The following is a 10,287-nucleotide window of genomic DNA, read 5'->3' as shown; positions in this document are numbered from 1 at the left end:
GAAGAAAAAAAGGAAAATTTCAGTTTTTCATGCTAGACCATCCTTTGAGGCACTGTCATTTTAAGTGTAGAGGCATCAATTATTTCCCCTAGGCTGAAGGGTTTACACATACAAAGGTTCTATAGATCCACTAAGAAAATAAGTAACCATTTCTCTGTATCATTAAACGCAACAGGATACTAGTCCTGGGCTGGTTTTAAAAAACCAGCAGAATGCTCAGTGTGAATATTAAGGTTTCATATTTCAGTTTCAAATGAAACAGAGTTGTTTTAGGCCAAAGAGGACTGAGACCATACTTCAGGTTGTCAACTGCATAATATTTGAAGGGTCAAAGACTAGCTCCATTTCAAAAGCCTGTCCCCTTAGAGTCTGAAGAAACCCTGTGGGCCTCCTAGTTCAATATGACACCCAAAGCAGGAATTTTTCCCCTAGCATCCCTGACAGATGGTAAGCCTGTTTCAATTATTCCAGTGAGGGAGTTCTCAAGAGAAGGTTCTCAAGGGCTATGATGAAAGGCTAGAACCAGCCATTCAGACCTGGAACAAGGCTCCAGTCAGCAAGCCTGCAAGATACAGACAGCATTGCCAAACATTAAAACCAGACTTCCACAAACAAGAATGCAATTCCGAATTGACCATCATAAGGATGCAATGTCTAAGACATTGAGACCCCAACTCTAGAACCATCTAAGGTCCTTTCATTGGCCTAGAGAGTAGCTCCACAACTGGGGAAGCAAAGTGGCTTTTCTCCGACTGATTTTTTTTTTTTTTTTTAAAGAAATGACTCCTTAAGGCTCACAGCAAGGCTTGATCAAGTCAAGGAGCATCAAATCCCTTCCTTCCAAAACCCAAGCCAAGGGACCTCCTGGTCCCCTGGTGGATAATACTAAGGCTTAAAATACTCATAATTTTGGTCTTAAAATCGTCACTACAGTAAACCAGAACATTTCGGGGTTTTCTTTTAAAGATGTACACAGGCTATGCTGTAACTGAAGTTTGGTTGGTGTTGGGTGGATGGAGGGGGTGTTGTTTTAAGCACAGCCCTTCATCCCGCCTCGAAGACTGGCTTGATCCTCCCAGGAAGGGCGAGCGCGCAGGGCTGAGCTGCCAGCCGATCCCTAGCCCGGGACGGGGCGGCCCGGCCCTTACCTGTCGATGCTGATCACGCACAGGGTCATGATCGAGGCCGTGCAGCACATGACGTCCATGGCGATAAAGACGTTACAGAAAAAGTGGCCAAAGATCCACTTGCCCCCGATGAGGTCGGTGACGCTGACGAAGGGCATGACCGCCACGGCCACCGAGAGGTCGGCCAGCGCCAGGGACACGATCAGGTAGTTGGAGGGCTGGCGGAGCTTCTTGACGAAGCACACGGAGATCACCACCAGGCAGTTGCCCGCGATCGTCAGCAGCGTGATGAGCGTCAGGATGGAGCCGATCACAACTTTCTCGGCTCTGCCGTAGTTGATCTGCTCCCCACAGCCAGAGGCATTGTCCGGGGGCGCGTCCCAGGTGGGCGCGGGGCTGGCTGTCACCTCGCCCAGCAGGTGCGGCGCCCAGGAGCCCACGACATGGTCGGCGCCACCGTCGGGGCTCAGGTCGGGCAGCCCGCGCCCCACCTCTGGCAGGAGGAAAGAGCGGAGGTGCCCGTAGAGGTCCGGGCGGCCGCTGCTGTTAACGTCCATCATCGCGCCGCCGTGTGCAGCTGCCCATGGAGCCGGCGCCCCCGCCACGCGCTCCGGCTGCCGGCCCCGGGGCTTCACCTCGCCGCTTCCGCTCCGCCCGGCCCAGCCATGGGGCCCGCGCCGGCCGCTGGGGGGCGCCCGGCTAGGTCTCGGGGCCCCCGCACACTCCGGGTCCCCGGCCGCTGCGGGTAACGCGGGAGCGCGGCCGCGAGGGGACTCCCTGCGGGAGGCGTCTCGGCCCCCGACGGACGCCCGGGACACGCGGACTCGCGGGCGCTTGGGCCGGGCTCAGCCGGCCGCTCCACAGCTCGCAGCAGCAGCGCGGCTGGGCCGAGAGCGCCCGGGCGGCAGCGGCGGCGGCAGCGGCAGAAGTTGCGGAGTGCGCCCCGCCCCTCGCGCCCGCCGCCGCCGCCGCCGCCGCCGCCGCTCCCGGCGCTCCCCTGCGGCAGCCGCGCAGCGTCCCCGCCGCTGCCGCCACCGGCCGCTGCCCGCGCCCTCGCGCTCCCGGGACGGGCTACCAGGGCTGGGCAGGGACCGCCGCCTCTCTCGCGCCTCCCCACTGTGAGGGGGCGGCGCTGCACGCGTCTCCTGGGATCCCGGGTCCCTTTGCCCGGGGAACTGTCCTTGACGAATGATACCCAGAACCCCTCCAGCCGACCCCAGCCTCCGCGCAGTAGTCAGCCACAGTTGAGTGGGGCATTTTTCTTTTGTTAAGACGCCTAATGAGCCAGCGGATGTTCGCAATCATTGCGAAATGAAGAACCTGGAGGGGTAATAATAAAAAAAAAAAAAAAAAAAAAAAAAAAAAACCTCTCCGACCACTACACTAAGCAACAAATAGGTACTTCTGTTTTCTATTTTGACCGCTTATGGGAGGAAGCGAAGGTGGAAAAGCAGCAGCCGAAGAGGATGAGGATGGGAGCTCAGAGAGGGGGAAGAAAGAAAAAAAGGAGGGAGGGGAATTCCTTATGCCCCTTGCACCTAGTAGATGGGGTTGCTCTGGGGACGAGGCCTCCAAGGGGGTTAAACCCATTTGGACGAATCCTCCCTGGATGTCTAGAAACAGACCTCTCCGCTCTGAAAATCGACACTGACTGCCTTTATATTTAGACTTTAAAGCCTAATATATTGAAAAGGGAGTTAATTTTACCATAGCATTCTAGAAGTCTTACACATAAGCAAAGAAATGACCGGTTATACTGTTCTACAGAAGAATCCTGGAGGTGTATGTTGATTTAATACCTGTTGGCTAAAATTCCCCTTGGTATCCAAACTCTGACAGAGTGGCTGATTTTTACTATTTGTGAGACTTGCTTCATTCCATTTTGTTTAAAGGTTTCACTACAAGCCAACAGTGATTTCTTCAGTTTAAGACTCTAAAAATAATCAAATCTGTGTTTTTTTTTTTTTTTTTCTAGTTAGGCCCTAGCGGATTATAAATAAGAAGAAAAGGAATAAAAACCTCAAAGTATGTTGATTTGAGTGCTGAATAGCACTTTCGTTCTTCAAGGTGGGCATTAGCCCTGTTTTTCCAGATAAGGAAACGTGTTTGCTCTTGCAATCAGCTGGTAAGGAACAGTTATGTTTCAAACCCAGGTTTATCTGATTACTATGCCCATATTCTTCCCTCCACACATTCAAAGTTTTAATGAAAAAAAAAAAAAACCTCTAATGGTGGGCCAATGTTCACAGCTCTTTCATTGTGATCAACATTTCAGCGGCTCTCCTCTCTCTAGGATAAGCAAACCAATCCATTGAGTCAGAGGAAGAGTGCAAGATAATATCTAGGCCACGAAGCAATATTATCCAATAGTTAAGAAGATGGATGAGGAAATTTCTTCAACCTTATGTTAGTTATTCTCTGCTTTGCTTTTCTTGGTTTCAGTTATCCATGATGAACCATGATCGGAAAATATTAAATGGAAAATTTCAAAAATAAACAATGTAAGTTGTCAATTGCACACTATTCTGAGTAGCGTGATGAAAACTCTGTTTTACCCAGGATATGAATCATCCTTTGTTCAACATATCCTTGCTATATATGCCATCCACCATTAGTCACTTAGTAGCCCTCTCTCTTATCAGATAGAAAAAACATAGTATATATAGGATTGGGTACCATCTGAGGTTTCAGGCATCCACTGGGGATCTTGGGCAATATCCCCTGAGAATGAGGAAATACTACTGTATTAGACATAATCTCAGACAAAAGACAGTTTGTTGCTGGAATGCATCACCCTTCAGTGCAGAGGAGGAAATAGAGACTGGGAGAAATTTATAACTTGTCTAAGATCAGATGTGACTGCCTTGAAATGTCTCCATTTTTTATTTCGAGGTTTAGAATTGTCTCAACGCCACTTAAAAGTTGCTTAATATAGTATATTTCTCAATATACTACCTTTGACTTTTTTCATTTTAGCTTTTCAACTCATTTTAAATTACTTTGGCTTTTCTGTTTTTCCCTTTGAATACCCTAATCAGTTCAACTTATATATTCTGTCTTGGCTCTGTCAAATAATATTCCACATTAATTAATTACACACAGATTTTGAAAATTAATCATTTTATTTGTATTTTACCTTATAGTCAATATGATTTACCACCTACACTCTTATCAGCCCTCACCTAGCCCATTTATATTTCACAGCAGCTTCTAGTTTTTGCTTTTGTCTTGTTTTAGTCTCTTTGGGATGCTATAACAAAAATATCATAGCATGGGTGGCTTAACAAGGAACGTTTACCAAGATCAAGGCGCTAGTAAATTCAGCGTCTGGTAAGGGACAATTTCCTGACTTATAGATAGCCATCTTGCTGTGGCTTCACCTGGCAAAGCAGGTAAGAGAACTCTCTGGGTCTGTTTTTTTTTCGTTGAGACAGGGTCTTGCTTTGTCACCCAGGCTGGAGTACAGTGGTGCAATCTTGGCTCACTGCAACCTCCACCTCCCAGGTTCAAGCGATTCTCTGGCTTCAGCCTCCCAAGTAGCTGGGATTACAGGCACGTGCTACCACACTCGGCTAATTTTTTTTTTTTTTTACTACATACAGATTTCACCATGTTGGCCAGGCTTGTCTTGAACTTCTGACCTCAAGTGATCCACCTGCCTCGGCCTCCCAAAGTGCTGAGATTACACACGTGAGCCACCCCGCCTAGCCCTAAGATCTCTTTTGTGAGGGTACTAATCCCATTCAGGAGGGTTCTGCCCTCATGACATAATCATCTCCCAAATAATCTTCCCTCTCCCATCTGACAAAGGGATGTTTGGAAACCATAACTTAAACGAGTAAACAAGCAGGAAACAAATAACCCCATTAAAAAGTGGGCACAGGACGTGAACAGACACTTCTCAAAAGAAGGCATACGGGTGGCCAACAAACATGTGATAAAATGCTCATCATTCCTAACCATCAGAGAAATGCAAATCAAAATCATGATGAGATACTCTGTCACAACTAATACCATCACAATGGGGAGTAGGATTTCAACATACCAGTTTTTCAGAGGAAACAGATATTCGTTTCATAACAACTTTTAAATTGTGTGACATATAAATACAGCAAATAATCATTAAAATACTATTTTTTAAATTACTTCCTTCTTCATTGTCAATATAGCATCAAATCTAAGCTCCCCTTTTTATAGAACAGTCACCTCTATTATCCCGAGTGATGGCTGAGTATATTTCTTAAGAGTTGCTAGGTTTTTAATTTATAAGCTGTCACAATGCATAAACATAGTTATTGAAAATCTCGGCTTCTGCAGCATTACTTCGCTTATGTTGAGTTTAAAATTCATCTATCATTGTGTTATTCCAAAATCCTGACAGAGCAATCTGGAATTCTTTCAGTTTCCCTTTAACCTTCACTAACAAATAATTGTGTCCTCGTAAAAATGCCAAAATCTGGTGAATACTTTGTCATAATTTTCTCACAAAAAAACACTAAAGATATAGCTTCACAAAATATTCATAAAATATCTAAATATTCATCTAAATTTATTGTTTGTTTTGCCCTTAGTTTTCTGGTGTTTAAAAGCCATATCAAGGTGTTACTTCCTTCTTCCTTCCCACTGCCCACCCACTCTTTGACAGTTATGCCAGAGACAGTAAGTAAAGTGTTGGCAACTAAATCAAATCATATCTTTAGTTTTTATCCCTTTTATTCCTTGCATTTAAAAATATTACTGCTTTTAAAAGTACCAATTCTTGTGTAGACTCTTACTGCCTGCAATAGCATTCTTATAAAATTGTCAGTGAGGGCACCTGAGAATACAGCTTTCTGAGGTTTCCAACCGGCAATCTTCTACTCTGAGAACTTCTCTGGGGGAGTGTGGAAGAGCTGCGGAGTCCTACAGCATGAATTACTGTCTTTTTATAAGTTCTTCTTCCCTCTACGTACTCATCTAGCTCATCTAAATGCATATGCGTAATCTCATCTACAAAAACCCACACATATCCCTCCATAGGACATAAGCTTAGGATAGCTTGTTTTCCCACAAACCGGCATACCCTAACAACCTAGATGTACTTTAAGAAGCACAAATAAAGCTTTCTATGCCATAGGGTTCATTGGCAACTCACTAGTCAGTTAAGCATGTTAATGTCATGTCTACTGGTGGTCCGATGGCCTCCCATGCCCAATGCAGCAGACTTCCACAGGGCTACTCTTTCATTTCTCCAAATTTTTTCAGTCTCTCTTATTTGTACCCCATTTCTTCAGTCAATTAAACTAATCATCCAGGAGTCCCTTGCCTCCAGAATTGGGTGAGAAAAGACTAGGAAAACGAGAATGCTTAGATAGTATAGCACTAAGAGTATTGTATAGAAATATCCAGATACTACCCTGTGGCCATGAGTGGGGCTACAGATCACTAATACAGAGACACAAGACACATCCTAGAGACAGGGACTCCAATCCATCAACACACACATTTTGAGGCCCAGTTAGGATAAAAACAGTTAGTCTGGGACACCTGAAGTTCTCCTTCTCAGTGACTGTCCCCCTCACCATAGTTAATTTCATTCTTTCTAGGCTCTTAAAGCATTTTTAAACTATTTTTATTATAGTACTTACTATTGCATTGTGCTTCATATTTCCATGACTGTCTTCCCCATTAGACTGTGAACTCCCCAAAGGCAGGGATATTTTCTTACTCCTGCCATATACTACGTATTCAATAAACATTAGTCAGTTGAACTGAGTGTATAGTAATGCCTATAACCAAGAATCATTCAAGTTTTAAAGTAATTCTTCAGCCTAAAAGTGATTGTGAGTTTTGTTTTAATTTAGACATACAAAAAAATGTACATTTTTCTTTAATTCCTTCCCATTAGAAAATTTTCATTCTCTTTACAAACTACTTGTAACCTTTAAAAATTTTCCTCAAAACAAGATAAATAAAAAAATCAGACAACAGCTACATCCAAGAGCCCTTATTTATTTTATTAATATTTGATTTATCTTAACCAGGACTGTTTTTGAAATATAAGTGGTGCATGCATACCCCCTAGTGGGGAATCTATTCAGCGATGCAAATTTCACAAAGAGATGAATTATGTGGAAAGTTTTTATCAAGGAACAAATTTGGTATTGTCAGCTTCCAGTCCTTCCTGAAAGATTGCTAATGAGAAGAAAATTTAAGTTCCTCAATTAAAAAAATAGATTAAAGTAGCAATCATTCATTGAGTCAACATTAATTATGGAGTGTTTATTGCAAAGCAGGTATTGTTTCAGGAGCTATTTTTTAAAAGAACACATTAAGTTTGAGATCCTATTTTACTATTCAAGTGGAGATGTCAGCTACGCAGATACAATTTCAGGGGAAAATCTCCCAAGAGGAAAAGTAGTTACAGAAGAGGCCTGAGGATTTAACTGTGTGATGCACCAACATCCTGAGATCTGGGAGAAAAAAAAAAACAAAGACTTCGAAGGAGCGGGCAGTCAGGCAGGAGAAGAACCAAGAGAAATTGGGTATTTAAAGTCAAGGGAAGAAAATGTTTCAAGGGGGTAGAAATTGACAAGTGCCAAGTAAGGCAAAAACTGTTTCAGTGGAATGGTAGGGGTAAAGCAGATTGGAACGGATTCAAGAGATCAAAAGAGAGAACATCGCCATTCAGAAGGTAGACAACTTTTGGAGTAGTTTTCCTCAAAGAGTAACCAGTAACTGGGGCAAAAGCTAGAGGGATTTGTGGTATTTCAAGATAATCAAAATAGAAGTAAGGCTTTCATTGAAGAAGTGATAGGATACATCTTATTCTACAGTTTCTTTAGAATTTTACGAATCCTTCCTATATTCAACAAAATGATACCTTAAATTGAAATTACCATCACGGTCATAGCCCCATTTCTAGGAAAAACTATACCTGATCCATTCTTTTATTTTACTTTTTATTTTTTGAAACTTTGTTTTTCGATACAGAGTCTCGCTCTGTTGCCTAGGCTGGAGTGTAGTGGCGCGATCTTGGCTTACTGCTACCTCTGCCTCTCAGGTTCAAGTAACCCTCCCTGCCTCAGCCTCCCAAGAAGCTGGGATTACAGGCTCCTGCCACCACGCCTGGCTAATTTTTGTATCTTTTAATGGAAACGGGGTTTCGCCATGTTGGCCAGGCTGGTCTTAAACCCCTGACTTCAGGTGATTCACCTGCCTTGGCCTCCCAAAGTGTTGAGATTACAGGTGAGAGCCACTGTGCCCAGTCTGATCCATTCTTTTAATCATTCAATAAGCATACCCTAGCTACATATTAATAGGCACTGTGCTAAGTGCTAGGGGTGGATAAATAAGGCAGGTTCTCTGCTCTACAGATGTTCACTGGTAGAAGAGACAGACAAGTAAATAATTACAGTACAGTGTGAAAGTCTCCTAATATAGGTATGAACCAAAGATATGAGAGCCCGGAGGAAGGTGTTAACTCTGGTTGGAAAGACCAGATAATTCACAGAGCTAACATATCAGCACGAGTAGAAAGTTCATTAGAAGACTGGAGGAAAGCAGAATGCAATGCTGACAGGGTCCACAAACACATGGAAGACTTGCCACAGCTGTGGAAAATAGCAAGGGTAGACTCGTTGGGGCAAATCATTAAAAAAAACTATACCTACCTGTGTGCCATGCAAGGTAGGTATGAGTTTTACTCTGCGCAAAAAGGGTCACGTTATTTTTCTGAAGTAAGTTATTGACTGACACTAATTGTTCAATAACACATTTAAATTTTTTTTCAAACACTTAAAAATCTAAAAATGATTCTTAGCTTGCAAGGCATATAAAACAGATGGCAGACTGGATTTCGCCCATGAACAATAGTTTGCTAATCTCCAATTTAGACTAACTACTGGCAAGATATTCGTAAAATTCTAATGTTCCAATATTATTTTAAATTCTCAGTACAATGCACTGCTGTTCAAAAACATGTAATTTTTCTTCACACTAACAGTAGCAATGGAAAAGTGCAAATTAGGCAATATTATCATCAATTATAAGGGTTTAACTCAGTGTCTTTTCTGGATCATAGTCTTCAACTTCACAATTTGGTGCTGCAATATAGTTTCATATCTGGAAACCAATTTCAGTGCAAAAAATGGACTAGAACATTCCTACCCAGATGAGTTTCCCAAAGACATAATTTTGTTATATATGAATAAATCTGTTTATATGTTTTTTTAAGGGTCAGAGGTTATATCATCAACTACAAGAACCAAATATTTGATTCAGCCATCACTGGTGAGCCAAGATAGATATTTTAACCTTGATAACATTAATAAGTAAATTTCTTTCAGCAGCTCAAAATTGAGTTCTCAACATCCACTGTAGCTATTAGGAGCATGAACTGTGTGTGGGCCATGGTTAATGTCTTACATATTATTTGTATGGCTTTTAAATTTAGAACTCAAAGTGGTTTCTTGTTAATGGTATAATAAATTGGCTTAAATTCTGTGTCTTGACAAAACCTTGTCACATCGTGCTTGTATTTCATAAGTCTGATGTTAGCACTGACCCCTACTAGAGTCCCATCTGTAGCCATGGTGACCAATTCTGAAAAGTGTACTTTAAAATTCTCAAAAAAAAAAAACCTCTTCTCTATACACAAAAATAAGCCATTTCCTAATGTGCCTTTTTGGAGCACCATTTCCAAAAAAAATTTTAGTCATTTCAAAATACTCTCCAACACAAATAGCTTTTAGGTTTCTATACACTTATCAGCTGCAGTGAAAAAAATGCCAGAAATAGCTTAGTTTTTTTCACATAACTTGTCTTGCAAGCTCTAAGCCATATTTACAACATACTGAGCAATAAAAGCTACAGATATTACATTTGTAAGTGTTGGTTTCTGTTTAGGGCTTGTGCTTTTTTTGCCTTCAATAAACGTTCTTTTTAAAACTTGCCTTTGATACAAAGTTTTCGTTGCCTGAGCAATTTTTTTCACTTAATAAGCCACAATTTCTAGATAGTGTCACTGTGACAGTTATTTTTTTTTTAATTCTGAGATTTTTTTTATTGCATTTTAGGTTTTGGGGTACATGTGAAGAACATGCAAGATTGTTGCATAGGTACACACGTGGCAGTGTGATTTGCTGCCTTCCTCCCCATCACCTATATCTGGCATTTCTCC

At 42.4% G+C, this 10,287-nt stretch overlaps 1 protein-coding gene across 1 annotated transcript; it reads right to left on the bottom strand.

Moving 5' to 3' along the window:
* Positions 1 to 516: 516 nt before the first annotated feature.
* Positions 517 to 1,925, bottom strand: HTR7 (5-hydroxytryptamine receptor 7). The gene is made up of 2 exons (XM_037727748.1): positions 1,149 to 1,925; positions 517 to 562 (listed from the first exon to the last, which is right to left on the bottom strand). The coding sequence occupies exons 1-2, from the start codon at positions 1,685 to 1,687 to the stop codon at positions 517 to 519; spliced, it is 585 nt and encodes a 194-aa protein (XP_037583676.1). The 5' UTR covers positions 1,688 to 1,925.
* Between the last annotated feature and the right edge of the window lie 8,362 nt (positions 1,926 to 10,287).

This window comes from Cebus imitator, unplaced genomic scaffold (assembly GCF_001604975.1).
Source record: "Cebus imitator isolate Cc_AM_T3 unplaced genomic scaffold, Cebus_imitator-1.0 Scaffold238, whole genome shotgun sequence".
Classification (NCBI taxonomy): domain Eukaryota; kingdom Metazoa; phylum Chordata; class Mammalia; order Primates; family Cebidae; genus Cebus; species Cebus imitator.
This window is presented reverse-complemented; position numbering and strand designations above follow the sequence as displayed.

Bases quoted from the DNA above. Each gene is read 5' to 3' on its own strand.
- HTR7 (XM_037727748.1), bottom strand. From the start codon at position 1,687: ATGATGGACGTTAACAGCAGCGGCCGCCCGGACCTCTACGGGCACCTC. The intron at 563-1,148 runs GTAAGGGCCGGG...TGTATCTTGCAG, and splicing joins TGCGTGATCAGCATCGACAG to GCTTGCTGACTGGAGCCTTG.